This window comes from Empidonax traillii, unplaced genomic scaffold, assembly GCF_003031625.1.
Source record: "Empidonax traillii isolate 1590-97213 ecotype Southwest subspecies unplaced genomic scaffold, ASM303162v1 scaffold1341:size140431, whole genome shotgun sequence".
Lineage (NCBI taxonomy): Eukaryota > Metazoa > Chordata > Aves > Passeriformes > Tyrannidae > Empidonax > Empidonax traillii.
Window position 1 is genome coordinate 80,980 of NW_020956534.1, and position 23,076 is coordinate 104,055.

The 23,076-nt window shown below is 36.9% G+C and overlaps 1 protein-coding gene across 1 annotated transcript in view; it reads left to right on the forward strand.

Annotated features, from left to right (window-relative positions):
• Positions 1 to 23,076, forward strand: part of SMOC2 (SPARC related modular calcium binding 2) — a 104,382-nt gene that overhangs the window by 48,052 nt on the left and 33,254 nt on the right. Inside the window, exons 8-9 of the mRNA XM_027906686.1 lie at positions 10,613 to 10,799; positions 18,567 to 18,649. Of these exons, the coding sequence (XP_027762487.1) occupies positions 10,613 to 10,799; positions 18,567 to 18,649 (270 nt within the window). The remainder of the gene's footprint in view (positions 1 to 10,612; positions 10,800 to 18,566; positions 18,650 to 23,076) is intronic.

Consider the following 23,076-nt stretch of genomic DNA (forward strand, 5'->3'; position numbering starts at 1 on the left):
CCATATTAGGTGACTGAATGCCAGCATTACTCTTTCCTTTGATGCTCATTGTGTGATGAAGTTAAATATTTAGAATCTGTTTTATTTGAACAGTACTGACAAAAACAGTCCTTTTAATTTTCTCCATTAGTTATAGAGAGCTTCAAAATAAATAAGACCTGAGGTAGATGTACACGTCTGTGTGGGGAGACAAGATAGAAGCGGGTCTGAAAGGGCTGGAAATATTTGTGGAAAACAAGCTAAGCAAATACCTTGAAAAATAAAACTTTCCGAAACATGTTCTTTACTCACACAATAGATTGTTGGGAAGTATTTGTGCAAGGCCTACTCCAGGTCATTTGTATGACATGTTAAACATTTAAAACTAATAATCTTCTGAAAACTTAAAGAAATCATGCCTTGTTAAGGATTAAGGATCCTTAGTCACTGTTTAAAACTCTTATTTTATTGGTTCAAAAGTCTTTGAGTTTGCTGCCATGCATCATATAAGAAGCCTTTAAAATTGTTTTAAATATTCTTGGGACTGAATTTTATGCTGGTGATCCCTAGTGTGTACAGTGGAATGGTTCCAGTTTACAGGAGCAGAAATTTTGGTCTGGAATTTTTAATATGATAGTGGGTCTTCATTATTCAAAAGCATGGGGATGTTTCATGATCACACACTACTTCTTTTTGAAAACAGAGATGAAAATGGAGTGGAATTGGTATTTTTATTTTTCATTCAGATTGCACTTGTTTTTCTCCAACGTTTGAAGGTAAAGCCAAGCCAATGATTCGGGTTTTACTCTTGAAACCAAAGCATAGGCTGAGCTGTTTAACCATGGCCACATGAGAAAAGAGCAACCTAAAGGTATATTAAAAGTTGTTGGAGCCAAAAGAATTAGTATTAGAATATTCTCACTGCTTTTTACTCTTCTCTGGCTCATCCTCTTTATTGAAAACTAAACTTTGCCAAAATCAGTAAACAGACTTCTATCTGACTCCTTTGCCTCTCCTGTTATGAATACCAACATAGCACGTGCTTTAAAAATAGTGTGCTTTGGATATAATATGCTAGGGAGCAAAGGCCTGTACAGCACTTAATCAAAGATGAGCCTTTGGATTTGTGCAGGGTTAAAGCAGTGCAGTTACCTTTTGACTAGGTTTCGTATTCATGTTGCTGAATCTCATATTGAGGACAAAAGTTAATGCATTCTAGGAGCAGTGTGACTCAACAGATGATAGAACTTTACTGAATCTGCTTGTTGCTCTGTTAAAAAACTTTTCATTGCACAACACAATTCTTGTAATTAGAGACAGAAACAATAATACGCATACTCATTTTCCACCTGCTTCTTGCCTTCTATTTCACAAGAAAAAGAAGATCAAGCCAGTAGAGAAGTGGCCAGTTTTGATTCATCTGCCATAAATGAGCCTTTAAGGGTGTAACTATGTTGTTAGTATTACTACAGTCTTTTAATGTTGTGACTGTTTAAACCAAGTAGGTTTTAACGGTGAGAGGCAGTGATGGTAGCATTAAGATTTGCATTATGGCTGTCAAAGTAACACTCCTTGAAATGATGAGGAAAAAAGAAGGATTTCTGTTTCAGCAGCCTTTGTATTCCTGCTCAGTGTTAGAGGGCCAAATCCTTACCATTCGGTAATGCCCATCCAGTCTGCTATGAACTAGACAGAGATGCATACAATACTGACCATTTTGTAAGATACTCTGAGCCATGTGAAGGAGAACTACCTGAACGCAAAACAACATCTTGTTTTTTTAACATATCTGCACATTTTTTTAACTGTGTACCTCAGAACACATTCCCGTAAAACAGCCAGGAGTCCTCTTGCTCCTGCTGGCTTCTGCAACTGCAGTTAGGCTTCTGTCTGTAAGGTCATTGGAAAAGAGTTGATACTTCAAAAATTAAGTGTATGTGGAGTACAGTCACCTCAGGCAGGAGTTAAGCAATAACTCTGGGAAACACTGCATGGTGCCAACAGCATTAGCAGTGTGGACCAGTGGTAGGAACAAGTCACAGGCTGCAGCCAGAGATACCACCGTATTCCTCTGAAAGGAAAATTACTTGGGCACCTAAGGTCAAGTATCCAAAGTCATATCCATGCCCTGATGTAAATATTTCAGTTTCCCAAGTGATGAAGAGAGACACTTTCTGTTTCACTTTTGGGGAAGTGCTGAATTGATAAACATCCCTGTAAACTGGCTGGGTTATTTAGTGTCAAAGTATGAATTTAGGTACCTGATGGCCTATTTTGTTTTTTTTTTTTAATTTTTAGTAGAGCTATTCAAACAAATACTCTCAGCTAACCTGGCAAAGACTTTCATTTTCACAGCTCTGTGGAAAAAGTGAACCAGCTTTCTTTTCATTTCAAATCTTTCTTTAAAAATGTGAGATTTTTCCACTGGCAGGAGACTAACATTTTCTGGTCAATATACTCATAAAGCAAGAATGGTAGATTTGCGCAATTTGGTTTAATGAATGAGCCTTCAGATTGCTATAGCAAGCTGGCCAGCTAGCCACAGTGTTTGGGAAAAGTCAGTGATTTTCATTTGCTGTAATTTTGGGTAGTGGCTTTTTTGTTTGGTTGTTTTTGAGGTTTGAACACAATGGTGCTGCCCTACTCTGGCAGTGTGAGGCAGCCATATGTAGCAACAATAGGTACTGATGTTATGTAGGAAAACTAGATTTCATCCCATTTGGCAAATAACTGCTTTCAGATGTATCCTAACAGGATGGGACAGTCTTTTTCACAGTATCCCTGCTGACTTTAGGGAAGTCAAGTTCACAAAGTCAAGCAAGAGCACCTGAAAGTGATAATCCATGCTCTTTCCATTAACTGAACAAAAGGGGGATAAGGGACCCTGTGAAGCCTGATGCCAAATGATTGACCAGTTGGCTTTAAATGACTTTTATTTTGTTTAAAGGTTGTATTTAAAGATCCCTTGTAGAGGATAGCGTGTAAACAGTCCTTGGATCATGTTTGGCACTTTGCAAAGGCTTGCTGTCACTTTCACGCACTGCTGTTAATGATTAACAAGAATATGCTGCTCTCGGTTCACTGCTCTCTCACATTTCATAGAGGGTATTATAAAATGTTTGACTTGGGATGTTCAGGATACAAATTTTGTCTCTAATGCAAAATTTACCTTTGAAATAACACAGATCTATAACCTAATATATACTAACCTAATATATACTAACTTCAGGTTTCTCTGTCATTTATCTACAGTACTAGTAAGTGCTAATATTGTACATTCTGAATCAGATTGTGTCATGTTTGTAAATGAAGACTAATTTTTCGGTGAATTTTCATAAAGTCAGTGGACAGATCTCACACTACTGTCTTATTCAATTTAGATAAGAATGGCAAAATGTGGAATTACATTTTGTTTAAAAGAAATAGCTAGTTGGATCCCTTAATCTGTTGAATGACAGTGAGAGAACTCGGTGAGGAGAAGAAGGATCATAAATGAATAATTGAGTAATTTAAATTAGTTCTAATTCTGAGAGAATTGAAATTTGAATACTTGCATAATATTTCTTATCTCATTAACCAAGAAGCTGGGCTTAAATAAGCAAACAAGCAGCAAAGAAACAGCCAAACAATGCTAAAATAGCAATGTTTTGTGGCAAAACAGTTCTTTTTAAAAAAATACTGTGATTGCAGTATTTCTCACAGTACTCCTACTATTTAAAATTCTAAAAAAAATAAAGAATTGCAGAAATATGTGCAAAACTTTTCTTAAACCAGAAGCTTAAAAAAAAAACTCCATTAATTGGAATCTGATTAAAGAGCAAGCCATCCCATTCCATTTCAGACCTATGTCTTACAGCCCCCAAAATTTCACCTGTTGTTAGAATCAGAATTTGTTTATTACAGAAATCTTGATTTGACATAGGGTTACTTGGTTACTCAAGCCCAGGGTAAAAGTTGAAAAAATCCTGGTATATGCTGGTAGATGAAATTTACTGCGATAATGTTCTTTTCAGGTAAAGCTAAATGGGAACTGATGGTCCCTGTGTTTTGGATCTTTTTTTCCATGGGCTGAGTGCATTTCCAGATGGTTTTCCTTGTGTCTTGCAGTATCTTTGCATATGAAACCACATAGATAAATGAGAGCATCTGTATGTGATTTATCCTGCTTTATTCAGTGGAGTAAAGTGCATAAATTAATCATTAAGGCTGTGTTGAAGTTATGAGCTTTTTGGTTAGCCACAATCATCTACCCAAGCTCCAAAAGTGCAAAATAGTGTACAGCTATACATCGAGAGCTCTCTGAAAATGCACACAAGGGGCCTGCAATATTTGGTTCCCACAAGTTTTTTCACAAACAAGAAAAAATATGGGTAGGAATGTTGCCAGCTTTCTCCGGTCCTTGAGAACCCTCATGCTGATGGGTATCTGAACCTAATGTAAATCAAAACACATGGTGCCAGATGAGTATTAGTACTGTAATTTAGTCCTAGGTTTTGGTTGCCATTTAGATGTTGGGTCTAAGGTTGAGTGTTTATTAATATTACCTACATGCTTACAAGCAGGACTTGGTCCATGAAGAAAATATTAGGTTTAACTGGAAACATACGTGCATATGAATATATTCAGCTGAGACTGTCCATTGTCCATTGAATTTAGTGGGTATTTTTCCATGGATTTCTACTGAGGGAGGGCTGGGCCACATAAATGCTCCTTGTTTGATTCAGGTTAATGAATAGTCTTTATAAGAAGCTAGTAGCATGAGCAAATTACTTCTTGCATTTTTTTGTAACATTGAGTTGCACTTGATTCCTGTCAAAGTCAAGCTTACTTAAAACTATCAAGAGGGTAGGCAGACAAATTCTTGTAACAACAGGTCATAAGAAAGATTGGTGTGAGGTGCCCATACCCTGGCCATAACAGGTGACAAAATAACTTTGTGTACACAAGGGGTAGGAATTTGGCATCTTAAACAGCATTATACCACCTCATCTACCTCTTCAGAGAAGGAATTTGTCATCTCAAAAGCCAGAAAACCTGAAAGAGTATGAAGCCGCAGAGTTTGACCTCTCTTTCAGTAGAACAAAACAATTTAGGGATTTTTTGTCATTTTTATTAGCTGTGCTTATAACAGGAGCAGACATGATGGATTCTGGGTCATTAAATTCATCAGATACAGGTAAAGAACCTCCTGGTTTACCTTGAAGGTGCATATTTTTTGCAGTTAGGAATAATGGGACCATTTCTCTAACAGACCATTTTGCCATTCAGTCAACATAAACTTCTCCTTTGGGAGAGCAAACCTTGAAGAGAAATTATCCCTCTTTCCACTGCTTTTCTAAAGGTAACATTTTGGTCATATGTGGAAATACAATTTGGTGTAATCTAAGTGGAAATCCATTTGGTGAAACTTGAAGACTATGAAAACTAGTTAAAAATGTAAGAACATACTGTGATCAGTTTCCTTAGGGCGTACTAAATTTACTGGCTCGAGGAGGGTTCATCCTAAGCAAATTAATCAAGTTCTTATTCTCATGAGATGTGAATTTCTTGGAGGGTTTTATGGCTGTCAGTAGGATGACTATTTAGCCATACTAATTATGATGGAATTGAAATTAACTAGCACAAGGCTTCTGTAAATCAGTATTTGAAGGGTTCTAAAGGGCTGCTTAAGTTAGGCCCCATTAACTAGGACAGACATGATTTGAATAACATTCTGATTAGCAGAAATTGTCATACAATTTAAGTCTCTGTATAGTGAAATTTGGACATGATTATATTCTGTCTGTATATCCTCCCAGAAGTGTGGTAGAACTGCAGTATTAACGGCCTGTAATGTTACACTACATTCCTCTAGAACACGCATATCACTTTTTGAAGTATTTTTGTTCACAGGTTTCTCGTTACCTGATTTCTATAGAGGACACTGAGATTCAAGCCTTAATAAAAGATCCATTTACCCTGAGAAACAAGCTTTCTATATTGTTCTTTCATGGCCTATTTATTGTAATGAGAAAAAGAGGGAAAAGGAACCAACTGAAAACAGAATTTCTTGGAATGGATTCTGTTTGTCATATACACATTGTAGGGTTAAGGAAATTGGAAGGAAATGTTTGTATAGTGGCAGGAAATGTAAAGTACCATACAGATGCCTTTGTAATTTTCTGCAGATTTGACAAGCTGTTTTTGCACAACACACTGAAATTTAGACATAAATACAGCGATTTACATTTACTCAAAAAACCCCAACTCCAATAATTTGTAATCATGAAATTCCACATGTTGGGAGAAGTTGTAATAAGACACAGCAGAAAAGCTGCCAGAATTTCTGAAACAAGGGGCCAAACATCTCCTCTTACAAGACTAACAAGGAGATTATCATAACTTACATAGCACAGCACTTGGTGTTTTAAATGTGCAACAGAAAAATGCAGTTTCATACATTATTAGGGATGATTTTTCTAGAAAAATCACTGCTTTTCTCCTCTAGGATATTCCCTAATTAACCTTAATCAACAGTTTAGGTAGTCTGTCAGAGATGAATAAATGGAGTCTTTCATAAATAAGGATCTACAGTGTTATTACTGGAGTTACTTTTCTGTTCACTTGAACTCGATTCACTGAAATGCAGACTGTCTTCTTAGGGATAACTGGAAAAAAAAGAATTGACCCCAGATTTTAAACAAAATATCAAACTTATCCACAGAGTTTGTCATTAGCTGAAGTATGTTTCTCATTGACAGAAGATGCAGCATTTCAGCTGGTTGGACTATAAAGGAATCTTGAACTAGAACACAAAAAAATGCATTTATTAATTAACCTTAAAAGAGAAGAAACGGAATAGCATTGTGACATAGGAAGAGTAACATACATTATATCTAAAGCAGTTTTTAAAATTCACTTAGTTGTGAGCAAGAGTTTTACTTCAAAATTCTAAAATGCTGGTTCAAAGGCTCTTGGTGTAAAACAGAGCAAAAAGGTATACTTTCTTACATGATTGAAATGTCTATGTTTAATCCCCAATTTTTATGAATCTAAAATAAAACATAGTTTTAGGTAGAAACTGCAGAAATGTTTATTAACCTGAAATAAATTATCCCAGCTGAGTTACAATATGGCTGACTAACATGGTAGACTATGCAGAAAGGATTTGTCAGCCATTTCTAACTATTTTTTTCACTAAGATGCTTGGAAAACTTTTTTTTTCTTTTTTCTTTTTTTTTTTTTCCAATAAGACAAAACTGAAGGAACTGAATGAAATAAAAATAGTGTAAACACATTCCTTGAAAAGAAGAAGCTGGGGTGTCCGTGCTTTTCTGTTCCCAAAGGGAATGTTATTGTAGTAATACATGCCTTAGAAAGTTGATGCATTTTAATAAGTCAGGTACTTATGCTACTTTTTTTGTAGCACAGGTCTTTTTCCATACTGTTCACTTTATGAACTTCTGGCATCCATCTGTTATGATTCCAGTTCATAGTTGTCATCAGATTGTTTGGACAAACTGTCAGGCATTTTCTAAGTTAATGACATTTATCGCTGGTTTTCCTGGGAAATGAACATTTGTTGACCATGACTCCTCTGACATTACAAAGTCAATTATTTTCAGCGATATGGTAGTTCTTGTGATAAGAGCTCTTAGCACCACAGGATTACAATTCCATCTTTCCACTACTCCTGTTGTAAATAATTGAACGAAGTTTGAAAGGGAATGAATGGTTCCCTCAGAGCGGAAATTACACAGAGAACTAATATTCTGGCTCTAGCAGACAGGATTATAGATAAGCACTTTAGAGCAGTTTTCTTTGAGGTAGCAACAGTGTTCTAGTGGGGAAAACAAATAAAGAAACAGTAATGGTGGCACAAATGGTCATGTGAAAAGTGTACAAAACCATTAGACTTCAGAAATTGGTCTCTTGGGCAGCCACAAGGCACATTGTCTGGTAGCTGATCTGAAGTTAATTAGCCATTGTATAAGGGAGAAAAATTATAAGCTATTGTACACTTTTGTTGAATAAAGTGAATGAACTGCGTTCAGCAGATTTGTAATAAGACTTAGTCATTTGGCTAATAGAGAACTGACAGGCATGGTACCCATCATCTTAATTTTTTTTTTTCTAATTTGTCAAAAATAGTCTAGATTTTATCTGACTACTAATTTAGGCCCAATAATAAGTTCCTTTTCTTGTTTCAGTTTCCTATCTGTAGGGGAAGGCTAAGAAATTAGAAGTTCCAAGAAGGTGAAAGTCCTTCCTTTTTATCTTTAAACTTTCCTTAGATTACTGTCACTCTCTGCTCTGCTTCCAGTCTCACTTGAAATGCTAAGTACAACCAGTCTTGTGACTGTCCCTTCTAAAACCTTAAGTCACTTTTGCAGCCCTCCTGTGACGTTTCCCATAATGCTGCTCTTCTGTACTTCTGAGATTTAAAACTAGACATAAGGGAGAAAAAGGACCAGAACAAACCTGACCTAGCACAAAAGATACAAATTTCTCGCTTGAACAGCAGCTTGTAGAAAACCTTGCCTCAACAAGTCCATCAGTAAAGACCAGTTATGTAAGTCCTTTACATTAGCTCCTAAATCACCACAATGCAGGAGACTGCACTGGCCCATCAGTCAGCTGTGCAGTCCTCTGCTGCTTGTTTCAGTTGGTAGAGGTTAGGGCTTCACAGAAATTAGGCAGTGTATCTTATGTTCACAGCTGAAACAGTCAACATCTGCTTCTGCACAGGGAATTTTCCTTCACACCCTCTCCGTTCTGCTACATTTTGTCTGCCTGGATAACCTGACTATGTAGTCTTTATACGCCAATGTATTTTCTAAACAAAGCTGGAAGCGTGAAAACATACTGATCCTCTGGGTTTGGGAGAGATAAAAATACCTGCACTTCTGCCAGATTGTGTTGCTGGTTACAAGGTTGTAAAACAAAAGAAGGTCACAGTAGCTAATGGTGTGGTCCCAAGGTTTATCAGTATGAAAGAGAAATTAATTGAGTGGAGTTCAAAGACGAGTAATGATTTCCTCCCTCTCACTGCAGCTGCTTCACTCAGTTTACTCTTTTTTACTTGATTATATACAAAACAAAAAAAGTTAACAACTAAGTTAAATTATGTGTTTTCCAGGGTTGTCATACCTTGTTACTTGATAATCTTCATAATCCAGATTCACTGAGCGAAGGATTTATTTTGGCTACTCTGAGAGGATGGATGTTGGTGACAGATTTCTAATTTGTGATACCATAGCTATTTCTGTAAAGATTTCAATGTGCAAATAATTACCTATTTACCTTTTTTAAAGGAGCATTTCTCTCCCAAGTATACTGATTCTCTAAGTACAGTTTATTATCTAAACATTGGCACTTTGAGAGCTACTCAGTCTCTGTTTATGTCAGTGGATTGACCAAGACAAAAACATATAAAATCAATCAACTTATATAAATGTCCTGTTCAAATACTATGTGAAAAAAAAGAGTAAAAAAAATCAGCCAACCATGTCTGTCTGTGCCTTATAATCAAGTTAGCAAGTCATATTCTTAATTTTTAAACTTTTTACATGGATTGGAACAAAACATACTGTTTTGTAAACCAGAACATTGTATAGATGGAATTAGGTACCATTTAAAATATGAAGGTGTTTAACTTCCTACAGCCTTTTCCCCCGTGACAGAAGTTTCATTGATTCTGGACATGAAATTCTAGAACTTGAAATTTCCTTGTGAGTAATTTGTGTGTTTGTAGAGTGCTTAACATTCTTTTTTTTCAAATATGTCAGGGTTTTTTGTCCCACTGGATAGTTTGAAAAATATACAGAAGCTGTATTATTAACAATCTAAATTTCACATGATAAGAGACTGACTCTAAAATCCCTGGAGAAATAATGGCTTGACTAAATAGTCTGTCTCATTATCTTTACATGGTCACATGTACCAGTGACCAAAAATCCTCAGCAGAGGTGTTATTTTAATGACTGCTGCAAACTGACAGATGTTCTTAGGCCCTGTGGTTTCTGCTCTTTCACTGCTGCCTCATAGTTTCATAAAAAGGCTGGGAATGCATAGATACATAAGTTTTTTGCACCTTCAGAAAGATCTAGGTCATATTGATAATATGAGATAAAAATGTATTACATTTTCTTGTGGGTCTTTGCTCTCCAGAGCAAATGACACATTGCCAGTACCAGAATCACCAGCAAAGAATGTGGAAGAATTGTCACTGTGTTAAGAGGTTGCTCCAAAACTGGAAAGAAAGAGCAGAATATAAAAATCTAAATTAATTTCTTGATGAACAATCTATTTAAGAAATCCTAAGATGCTGGATTTTTACTGTTCCCTCTGAAAACAATCAGTAGTTTAGGGACTGTGAAGTGGAGGAGGATTTTTTAAGGTCACAGAGAAAGTATTTGTTTATCCATAGATCACCTATAGGAAAGAGAGTGTTCAAGATATTATTAGGACTATAGTATGAAACAGCTGCATGAAAAGGAAACTAAAGCTTCTAACGCAGCCTAAACCAACGAGCTGTAACAAGACTCTTCAAACACAATCCTTATATGTAATCAAAGATATAAAAACTGTTTAATAAATCTAGTAGACCCTTCCAGTCCAGCTTCTTCAGTACTTCTTCTTTTCTATCCAAAAGCATCGTCATGTGATCAAGAACTTCAGTCAGCCCTGGAGGAAGCTAAACAGCCCCAGAAAGACAATGTGTTCATTCCAGAGTGTGCTCAGGGTGGCCTCTACAAACCAGTGCAGTGCCATCCTTCCACAGGCTACTGCTGGTGTGTTCTGGTGGATACGGGACGTCCCATCCCTGGTACATCAACAAGGTAAGGAACTACACATTTGCGCTCAAAAGTTGCAGTGAAAAGATGCTTTAGTGTCCATGTACTAACATGTGGGTTTCTACTGATGGTGGAATTATGTCATATAGGTTTTTTTCCACTATAAAGTGAAATATTTTAAGAGACATCAAAAGTTAAGGCCAGATGGCCATGGACTCTTTCACTGCAATGTCACAGGCAGTTTTCTCTCCTAGTCCTCCTCTTTACTTCTATTTTGTGCTGTGAAGCCAAGGCTTGGAGCAGATAATGAATAATCCCAGAGGAAATCTCACACTCAGCCTGAATATAAAAGAACCAAGTAAGATAATCAGTGACAGAAACCACTTCCAATCTCAGAAACGTTCAGTTCCTTTTCCAGCAACCCCTTAAACTATTTCATATGACAGGCTCTGATGGAACAACTGCTCAGGAACTCATAGAGAGGAAATATCATTTTAGTGTGTTATTAATAGAAGCTTGGAGTTCAGTCATCTCAGTTGAGCCATATACATGGTAAAGCACTGTGAGCCACATAGAGCAGCTGTAGGCAAGGCACATATAAGGTTCCAAAGGATGTTATTTAGGTTGGTTATTGTGGTTTGGCCCTTGTAGAAATGCTATAGAAACTCATACAAAACTGGCAGGCAATATGGGTATCTTGATGCGATCATAACTCTTTTCAAGCTTAAGAAAAATCATTTTTTATCATTTACATAAGGTTTGTGAAAGAAACACACATTATAAGCCATTTACTGTAAAATATTATGTTATTGGGGAGGGTTTTTTCACATATTCTTCAAGTGCTGATTTACTGCTAGCTGTTTATACCATAGTCTAGACCATGACAATTACAGTACCATCTGAAGCGGACTTAATGAACCTAGATGTCTTTTCCAACCTTAAGGATTCTATAATTCTATGACTTAAAGTTACTGTTGATCTGCTGTTTCTGGCAAGTAGAGGTCCATAAATTGTCAAAACAAAATAGTACAAATTTGCTCCTGAAACTGTAGGATCAGAAAACATATTATGTTAGGATCTAGAGATGTCCTCTAGAGATTCCAGAGTCTCCATTTTACGCTCCTGCTCTGTTCTTCATTCCTAGGTTTTTACACTGTTTCTTCCTTTTAGTGTTGATCCTTCTTTGAATTATAGTTTAATTAATTTTATTTCTTGTTCCTTAATTTGAGTCCAAATTGTGCTCATAAAGCAATGAGACTTCCGCTGTGGTTTTAGTTTTGTTGGGTTTTGTCAATTGCTGGGTGCGGAGGACAAACGAAAGAAGCAAGAGGAATACAAGAAATGGCGTGCGATATATGAAAAATACTAAAAGGACTCTTACCTAATAACATGGACGTTTGCAGGCAGTTTTGGCCTGATTCGTAAATGAATAGAATGTTCCATAGTCGTTTGACTAATGTTTATAATGTTATCTGTTAATGCATGCTTTTTAATGTTTGTACCCCAGTTATATTTGTTATATTATATTTGGACATGTATGAACATGTTAGTCCCCTCATGAATTTTCTCCTCCCTGATTGGTCAAGGTTTCCCTCTCCCTCATTGGCCAGGATTTGCCGCAGTGTGGGCGGTCCTGCCATTTCCCTCCTTCCATGTTATTGGCTCCTAGTTAAGTTATGCATACTGCTGAATGCCCATTGGTTGTTCAGTCCCATGCTCCTCCCAATTTCCAGATCCTTCCACCCCGAACCCTATATAAGGGTTAGCTCTCCCCTCAGTCAGGGACAGTGCCCTTGACTCTGTACCCTCACATGTCCCTGTGTTAATAAACACCTACGACAGAGCAAGAACCCCTTGTGCTGCCGTTGTCTCTCCTTTCACCGGGCTGCGGCAGCTGGGCTTTTGTTGTTGGTTTTGTTTTGTTTTGTTTTTCTTTTAAGTTTTGTTTGTTTGTTTTTGGTAATTTGTATTAGTATCGTTGTATTATAGAGTCACAGAGTAGCTGAGATAGGCAGGGATCTCTGGAGATCCTCTGGTCCAACCCCTCTACTCAAAGCAATGTCATCTGGAGTAGATTGCTCAGGATTATGTCCAGTTGGTTCTGAATATCTCTAAGGATGGAAAATTCACAGCCTCTCTGGCCAGCCTGTTTTAGTGTTTGATCATTATTATAGTTAAAAAAATTTTTTTCCTTACAATTACACAAAATTTCCTGTGTTTCATTTTGTGCCCATTGCCTTAATTCTTGCCACTGGACATCAACAAGAAGAGTCTGACTTCCTTTTCTTGATTTTCCTCTCTTTGGGTATTTATAGAGAATAATAAGATCCTCTCTGAGCCGTCACTTATCCAGGGCAATCAGTATTAGTACCCTTTCCTTATTATGTCAAATGTTCCAGTCCCTTGATCATATTCATGGCCCTTTGCTAGAATCCCTTCCAGTATGTCCACATCTACCTTGTTTGGAGTGTGCAGAGCTGGACACAGAATTGCAGATATGTCTCCTTCTCTCAGTGTGAATGAGAGGGGAAGGATCACCTCCCTTGACCTAATGGCAGTACTCTTTCTAATGTAGCCCTGAAGGGTGTTGGCCTTCTTTGCTGCACTTGCTGCACATTGCTGCCTCATACTCAGCTTAGCATCCATCAGAAATCCCAGGTTCTTGCTTCAAATTCGCTTTCCAGCTGGTTTGCCTCATCCCATACCTGATGCAGGGGACTAGTCTTCTCCAGGTGCAAGACTTTTGCATTTGCTTTTTTTGAAGTTCATGAGATTCCTGCCAGCCCATTTCTGCAGCCTGTTGAAGTTCCTCTAAATGGCAGCACAACTGTCTTGTGTATCAGTACTAGTCCCAATTATGTATCATCTGCAAATTGCTAAAGTTTTTCTGTGTCCCAGCATCCTGGTCATTAATGAAGAGGTTAATGAATATTGCCTCTGTGAGGTTTGGGGGACTCACTGGTGACTGGCTTCCAGCTGAAATTTTGCTGCTGATACCAACTATTTGAGGCTGATTGTTCAGCTAGTTTTCAACACACCTTCCTGTTCGTTTATCTAGCACGTTCTTCATTAGTTTATCTATGAGAATGTGATCAGAGACAGTGTCAAAAGCCTTGCTAAGATTAAGATAAATAATATCTGCCCTTCTCATCTTATCCACTGAGCAAGTTAGAGAATTGTAGAAAGCTGCAGTGCTGGCCAAGTATGATTTCCTCTTCACAGTTCTGTGCTGATTGCTCTCAATCACTATCTTCTTCTCCATCATATATTTTGAAATAGCTTCTAGGAAAATCTGCTTTATCACCTTCTGAGGAACTGAGGTAAGCCTGGCTGGTTTGTTATTTGGCTTCTCCTTTTCCTTCTTGAAGCCGGAAGTGACATTTACTTTCTTCCAGTCCCCTTATGCAGTCAGTACAACCTTTCAGATATAGAGACTGACCCACAATGACATCAGCTGGCTCCCTCAGCAATGGTGGGTGCATCCCATCAGGTCCCATGTGTATGCCCAGTTTGTTCAAATAACCCCTTCTCAACTCAGGGTAAATCTTCCTTGCTCTGGACTTAACTATTGGTCTCAGGGACCTGGAATTCCTGAAGACTGGTCTTAAAAATAAAGACCAAGGAGAAGGTGGCATTAACTACTTCTTCCTTCTCTATGTCCTTTGTTACAAGCTCTCCTGTCCCACCCAGCAGCAGGCCCACACTTCCTTAGTCTTCTTTTTGCTGCTGATACATACGTAAGAAGTCCTTCTCATTGCCCTTTGTGCTCCTTATTAGATTTGTCTCCAAAGGGCTTTAGCTTTCCTAGCCTTTCCCTGAACACTTGGACAGTGTCTCTATCACCTCCTGCATCACCTGACCCTATTTCTACCCTTTGCATGCTTCCTTTTTAAATCTGAATTGAATTAGGTGCTCTTTGTTCATCTGTGCAGGCTTCCTGCCACATCCTGCACATCGAGGATGAACTATTTATGAAACTGGAGGTGGTGATACTTGAAAATCAAGCAGCTCACTTTCCTATTCATATGTACAGTGTGAATGCACTATGTGCCATTTTGGCTCCTACTGCCATAGAGACTGGAATTCTAGGTCTTCCCAACCTCTTGATGAATTCCCTATGGACCTTGAATCAGTCTCTGTCTTCTTTTTTTCCTGTTTGGTCTGCTGGCCTCCTATGTTTGGCAACTACACAGTCACTTAACTGTGGGAGAAGAGGCAGCAGGAGTGTTTTCACTGTGCTGCATGTCTCCAAAGCTGGAAGGCTGGAAAATTGGATTCAACCACTCCCTACATTTGGTTCAGATGCAAAAGTGCTCTGATTGATGACTGATACTAAAAAGATCAGCTGCTGTGGTCTTGACCGTTCCTAATTTGTTCAGCTTTATTGGACTTACGGGCAGTTCTCAATGAAGCGCTGAGGAAGTAATATTTAGTAATATCCCCGGAGAGGACATTTCTGAGCACAGATGGGTAAGTAGAGTACTCAGTTTTAGGAATTTAATACTAAATAAAGAATGACTGGTGTATTTAGGAATCTACAGTCTTGGTAAACAAGCAGGTGGAATTACTGCCGGGAGTTTAAGAGGAATGTCTAGACCTCATTTCTGAGAAAGATTTACGTGGGCAGGAATCCCATAAATTACTATTTTTTTTTTCTGTATTGATAAAATTAAACTGTTTTTCTCTGGCAGAGGGAAGTAAAGGGCGATCAGAATATGAGGAGGATTATTCAGGTGTCTTTTTGCAATTCTTTTTTAAAGAATGGAAAGAGTGAACATGTGAGTCTTTTCTAGTTTAAAGAACCAGGGGCTTTTGCAAAATTGAGTATACTATCTCTCAGTTTTTCACTGCAAAGTAGAAATTAAAAGATGTTAAAATGGTGCCACAGGAACTGATAGCATAAATATTCCTGGTAACAATAAGGATGCATAGCTTACTGAAATCTCTGTTCTGCAACTATGGATTAAATCACTAAGGGACAAGAGTGAAAGACAGATCTGGGAAGCTGTTGCTGGAATAGTTTAACATTTTGCATGTTTTTTCTTTTGAATGTATTCATGAGGATATTTGTGAAATCATAAGGCTCTGAATACAACAACAAATAAAGTTAGTCCCCTTAAATATGACCCCCAAAATGATGGGAACTTATTAATACTCATTCACCTTCTAACACACTGTCATCTGAAAAAAAAAAAGAAAAATAATTATTTTTCAGAAAAAAACAATCTTATCCCAGAGTTAAAACAAAACTCAAAAGAAATAGGTGACGTTGTGGTATAAGTCTGGATTTTATGAGAAGCTAGGGGAAACATCTATTTAATTAAAAGAAGGTAATGCATTTAAAGGGTAAAAACAACCATCCTCCCAAAAGTCTTATCAGTATGGTCCTCACCAGCTGGCTCCCAATACCTCTTGGATATCACGTCATGATCCTCAGCCTTTTTTGTTCAGTGGGGGCCATGAGGCTGTGTTCTCATATGGGACTTTTTAGCAATTAGAGCCATATGAAAAGTAATCCCCAATCCACTTGCACAAGATTCTCTAAACTTAAAAAAAGATCATAAATCATCTGTTTCATATGGCTGCTTTCACTGTAGAATCCCTGTGAAAGCCTCTAGCCTGTACTACTTTTACACCTCAGTAAATCTCAATGCTTCCCAGCAGACTGATCAGAGGTACAAACCACCCTTCATAAGCCGTTGCCAATTCTAGATATACATTCACTTGTAGGGATTCTTTCCCCTTTAAAATTCAAAAGAGTAACTTGGGATGTCTTTTGACTACATTATTTTTAACCTGACAGTGTTCCATTCTGACATGCTATCCCTTTCCCATTCTTTCTCTGTGAAAACTGAGGCAAGTCTGTTTTTCTTATCTGTTTTTACCATGACCATTCCTGTATGGTAAATTTCTAATGACCCATTTTCTTTCTTCAGTTGCTTTAAAGAGTTAAATGTAGACCTTTGACACTGAAGTATTTAACACCGGTTGATCCTTAATAAATTTAGTTTGTATATTATGAACTACAAATGTATTTAACAAAAATATAAACCAAAAAGGTAGAAGAGTAGAGGTCAAAAAATAAAATGTAGGCACAGAGCAGCAACACTAATGGAAGAGGATGGGGGGAATGCAGTCAGGTATCAGATTAATTGGGGACCAGGCTGTTTGCCAGGTACTGCATTAGTGAGTATTGCTCACTAATTTCCCTTTCACTGTTTTCTTGGTGGATTGAAGTGGTCATCCATCAGGTATCTGAATCCAATCCATGCTATCAAAGCACCTTCTATTCCTGCCATTCTTGAGGGGAAAAAGAGTTTCTAGCTCTCCCATGTCCCTGAAAACAGCACTGTATCTTCTTGCAGCAAACAAAACTTGATGAAACAGTGGTCAGTTTCATCAGATGATGTAGAAATATATAAAGTCCTCAAAGGGAAAATAATATTGGGGTTTCTTATTGCCTGATAATTAAGATCAAAATATTTAGGCATTGATCTTAGGAACAGTATGGCCTGGACCCAAGACATAGTTACCGTTTAATGTTTTTAGAAAGAATATGATATTCCAAAATTTTAGATTAGTATATATTAATTAGACATTTCAGTGTGCCACTCAGTAAATGACATTTTGATAGACTTAGAATAGGAGAATTTTGGTTATATAAAAAATGGAAGAATCTAGATTCAGTGAACAGGTATGTACGTGCACACACATGTACGTGGGCATAATTCGTATTATTAAGTTTGTTTATCTGAGAATTGAAACTTTGTCTGGAATGCTGCATGCTAAATGCTGCAACTTCCAGCTACAATAGGAGAATATGACAGTAAAATTTCTCAGGAAGAGATTGTGCTGATCTGAGTGAAGTCTGCCATGCAGTGATGGAGAGACATAAAAAAAGGTGAAATTCGACACCAGGTGCTCCCATGTCCCCCTGTCTTGCATACAAGATATTTCTAGTGGTGTTGCATAAGTCTATGTTTATTGGACGTACAAATGGCACAGTTTCTTGTTACCAGTTCAATGAACAAAGTGGCTTTAAGTAAACTCAGTAAGCATAGAAGAGCCAGAATATTCCAGTAGCATGTGAGTCTTTTTCTCAATTCATTTAAGCAGTTCCAGGCAAATTCCCTTCTGGTAGAAATCCTTTCAGTTCTTTGCTCTTGGTCAGAATGTTAGCTCTTCATGGCTAGTCCTTACTTAAATTCCTGGGTGGTTTTTTTTTTGTTTGTTTGTTTGTTTGTTTGTTTGTTTTTTGTTGTTTTTTTTTGGGTTTTTTTTTTGTTTGTTTGTTTGGTTTTTTTTAGGAGATACTTAAGCACATGGTTTTAGAGCTGCAGCACTATCTAAATAGAGTACCTGCCTTGCTGTGATTTTGAAGTTGTTTCTCTGGTGTTTCCCAGCATGAATACTATTTGTCATATTGTTTATGTCTTTTTGGTTTTGTAGGTTAGGTAGGGGGACAGCCTTACATTTTTTTGATTTTCTTCTTTGGCGTATTTTTCAAAAGAATTTTTTATTGTAAATTAATTTATAACAGTTGCTTAGTTTTCTGCCCTGTAGAATGGCCTTTCGAATACATAATATTTTTTTAGTTTGACATCAACCCCAGGAGAATAAAGATGTAGTGGTTTATTTGAGGTAAATGAAAAATAGGCAGATCAGTTTGCATTGCCCTTCTGAGTGAAAAACAGGATTATTCCTTGAATATAAGAAGGTACGAGTTCTGTTTGGACTACAAAATTGGAAATAAATTCATTCTGAATCAAATTAACCTTGACCGGTTTTATTCTCTTCCTGTTTGTTCTTTAGGTATGAACAACCTAAATGTGATAATGGTGCCAGAGCTCACCCAACAAAAACAAAAGATTTGTACAAAGGACGCCAGCTTCAAGGTCAGTGAAATCAATTTAGCTTTGTGCACTCAATACTTTGTTTATTCACTGCAGCAAATTAAAAACTAATTTCTTATCTGATATCAAAACAATGTGTAGATATCACTAGATTGATATCACTATATTTATTTGCCACTGACTGAAGTCTTTAACTTTGGAGCAATGTGTGTCAATATGGGTCTTGGGATGTTGTTAGAGAAAGTAAGGCTCATTTTTCTCTAGTTTAATGGCAGCTACATTTACTGGAACTATTCCTTGCTATTGTCATACTAGGGAAATCAGCAAATACATCTAGAATAACTTGGACCACAATTCATAATCCTTGTTCTAGCAAAATGTATAGGAAATTGGCCTCTGTCTTCAACTGAGTCAAAAAGATGTATCATCTTACTTCTTGCTGAGAGTATCCTTGTCAGTTTACCTCAGAATAATATTTTTTTGTTCTTCTCTAAAACTTTTTGTTTATTAGAGTTTTCATTTTTTCACACTTTTTATAAGCATGTGAGAGATCTTACCTCTGGATAGTTGACCTACACAGAAGTCAGTAGAATTTCTTAATTTTTGAAATGGCCTTTTAGTTTGTTCAAATAACTTGAGGTGTAGCAGGTTTAGTGATATTGCACATGTCATGAGGGAATTATGAGTCACTGTCAGCTGTTGTAAAGAACCAGAAACAACCAAGTAATAAAATAAATGATACAAATAATAAAAGACCTTTCGTATCACAAAAAATATTTCAGTTTAGCCACTCAGAGAAATATTTAGATAATACTTCTTAACTAAACATGCACATCAGTATTGAAATGCATATTGAATGAAGCACACATTAATAATCTCTACCATGAAATAAATTTAATTATACAAGGTGTAAAAAACCCCAAACCAGATATACTGTGTTCTACATAGAGAGAGGTTAATCAAAGGATTAAATGTAAACCATCCAAGTAATGTGGCAGTAAAAACGGCAAATGTGACCCAAAACCATATCTATCAAGGTACAATGGTACAGAGAGCGCATAACAGGATAGATAAGATAGACAAGGAAACATTCATGCCATACATTCATGCCATTTTAGATATCTCTGTTACATTTTTTGGATCTTATTTAGACCTGTGGGTACAATTCTAGTCATCTGTGTTCAGGAAAATGGGAACACAGGAGAAAGCTAGCACTAATATGTCCAGGAAAGCAGCTTCTTTATGAGAGAAGGCAACTAGCATTTGCTTCATTTAGACAAACAAGACAAAGTCTGAAGGTGATTTTTTTCCTTTGAGATCATAAGAAAGAGAAATTGTTTTCCTCAGTGATGACTTTAGTGCAAGAAAAATAGGTATGAACTGCCCTAAGTACATTTCACCTGGGACCTGTAAAGAGGTTTCCAGCTACTAAAGCAGTGAGGCAAGAGCCTTCTAATGGAACAGAAATGGGCAAAAAATCTGGTTACTATTTTAGGTAGAGCTTGATTACTCTAAGAGAAAGACAGTGGGAGATAGGGTCGAATGAGTGAGGAACTAACTCAGCATCTTGACATATCACTGAAGATACTGAACATGTGCATATACTAAGAAAGAAAAAGGTGATTTACACTAAAAATTCACACTGAAGCTAGAGTTTCACATCTCTTAACAAATTTTCTTCATTGCTCTTCCTTTACAAAAAAAAAAAAAAAAAAAAACGGGGATGGAGTGTTCCTGACTTGCAGTTTTGTTGTTTAGCTGATCATAGAGTTCAGCAGTATATGTACCACATAAATCCTCAGATATGCGAAACTTATTGGCAAATGTATCTTTGGTGACAGTCAGAGTGATGATGTTTTTCCATTATTTTGCCCATCAATACTTGCTTACTGAAGTTACTGCTGTTGTAATTCCATGGAAGTTAGCAGGTATTTCAGGGACAATTTGGGAAATATTTTGGACCTTATTGCAGCCTTTCAATACTTGAAAAGGGCTTATAAGTAAGATGAAACCAAACTTTTTAGCAGAGCATCTTGTGATAGGAAAAGGGGTAATGATTTTAAACTAAAAGAGGGTGGTTCAGATTAGATATAAGGAAGTATTTTATGATGAGGGAAGTGAAACACTGGAACAGATTGCCCAGATAGGTGTTGGATGCCCCATCCCTGGAGACATTCATGGTCAGGCTGGAGCAGCCTGATCTAGGTGAAGATGCCCTGCTCATTATAGGGAGGTTGGACAAGATGATCTTCAAGGGTTCCTTCCAACCCAAATTATTTTATGCTATTTTACAATCCTTGCTCCATGGAAACCAATGGAAAGTTAACCATCTTCAACAATTTATTTCACACAGCACTTGCATAGTTATAGGCTTGGATAATTACTTTATTTTATGTGTTTTTTTTCTGAGTAAAAAGAACTTGACTCAGAAGATATTATAGCAGAGCAGAAGTTGAAGAAACAAGTTTTGTAGTAAAAGATATCACTTTCTGGACACTCCTACCTTTTGCTAAAAATTTGAAAAACATTTGCTAGATGGAATCCTAGAGAGAGGAGGTGCAGGTGAAGATTTTTAAAATTTCACATATCTATTTTGTATCTAGATTGCTAATGCTTTTATACAGTACAGTAATTAATATTTATCCAAAATCAAGATACAGTGAAACAATTAACAAGAATTTTTAGTGCTGTAAACTCCTACCTGATAATTAATTTTCATTAAGTTAGGCAGTGATATTCTGATTTAATTTTTTTTACATTATGTTATCTTGCATTATTTGAGCTTTAGTCCAACAAGTCACTACAGCAATGCAAGCTCATATGTACGACATGGATTTGCTCTCCCTCATCTTACATTGCTTAATCTTTGACTTTCAAATGCTTTGTATTATTCTAAAATAAGGCAAATACTAAAATTTCCTAACATTTCTTAAATACTCATAGGCTAGCTAGAAGAACCTCCTTCTTCTACCCTGGAGTAATGTGAAATAAATATACACCTATAGAAGCAACAAGGGGAAGAGGCTACTTCCCAGTTGCAATTCCGGTTTTCTTTTCCTTTCTCTCTTTCTAAGCCCAAATGTCTAAGTCCTCAAGTGGCAAATTTCTCTCTTATCATGCAAGTACTGCATCAAGTAAAAATGACTTGAATTTACTTTAGAGAGCTTTTTGAAAAAAGGGGGTTGAAAGATGATCTTGCACACGTATGCCTAGTTGATAATAAGCAATACAAACTTGTGCTAAAAGCTAATATGAATCAACTTTTTAGCAGAAATGAACCAGTGTAACTCAAAGTTTCTATGTTGTAAGCAGTCTTGCAAAGGCATGTTTGCATTTGCAAATATATAGCATATAATTTCTCAGTGGTGCCAGGACGGAATAAAGAAAAAAGTAGGTTAATTGGATACTTATTTTTAAGGAATAATACATTTTTGAAAGGATGGGTTTACTTGTTTTGAAGATTATAGCCGCAAAAATGCAGTAGCCGTGGGTGAAACCGCTGTGACTGCCTGCCATGTAAAATGAGGAAGATTTTAAAATTAATCACTTTGCTGCTATGAATGATCTTAAATGGGGTAAATCCCATTGGTAGATCCTCAAGTAGGTTAAATTGGCATAGTTCTGGAGCTACACTGATTTATAGCACCTGAAAATTTGAATGTTAAGCCTAATATTTTTAGCAATAATTTGCAAATAAATCACCATACAGTTTTTGGCAAGTGCTGATATCTTGTTAAGGCAAAACTGTGGAAGGTAAGGGCCCCTTGGGGTCTACAGCAAAATTCCCACTGATTTAAACTGAGCTAGGAATATGTCTTCACATCCCAAGGCTAAACTAATATAACCATCTGAAACTGAAGGCTAATCTGATGCTTGTAAGGATGATCCAAGCCACCTGTATCTCTTAGTTTGGGTTGGAAGTTACACAATAATAGTTCTTCCCATTAGATTTCTAGTTCTTTTTTTTAAAGCCAAAGCATTTTTCTGAGGTTACTTGTGGTTCTCAGAAACTAGTTATTGCAAGATATTGAAAATGAATTCAAAAGGGAGTCTAGAGAATGTCACATACTAGGGAAATGGAAGGGTTTTTTACTTTTCTCATACTCAGAGTTTTCAAACATTCGTATTTTGACCTTTTGTTCTCCTCTGTGTTATACAGCAAAATGGGAGCCCTGTGATGAACTGACATATTATGTAAAGAGTCTTGAATATTTTTTTTCATACTTTTGGATTATTTGTTTGAGTAATCATCTTTATACACAAGCTGATCAAGAGCATTTAGAAGCATATAGCATGAAGACTAGTTAAGCTAAACGTATAATATGATGGAATGAGGTGTAGGTGCCCCTGTATTTTCCTAAAATCAGGAGTGGTGATAGGCCAAATTCAGCCAGGCTTAAGAAGTATCAGTTTCTTAAACTCTAATTTTTCAGGCTGGGTCTGTGGGTAAAGGTATTTTCAAGCATTAA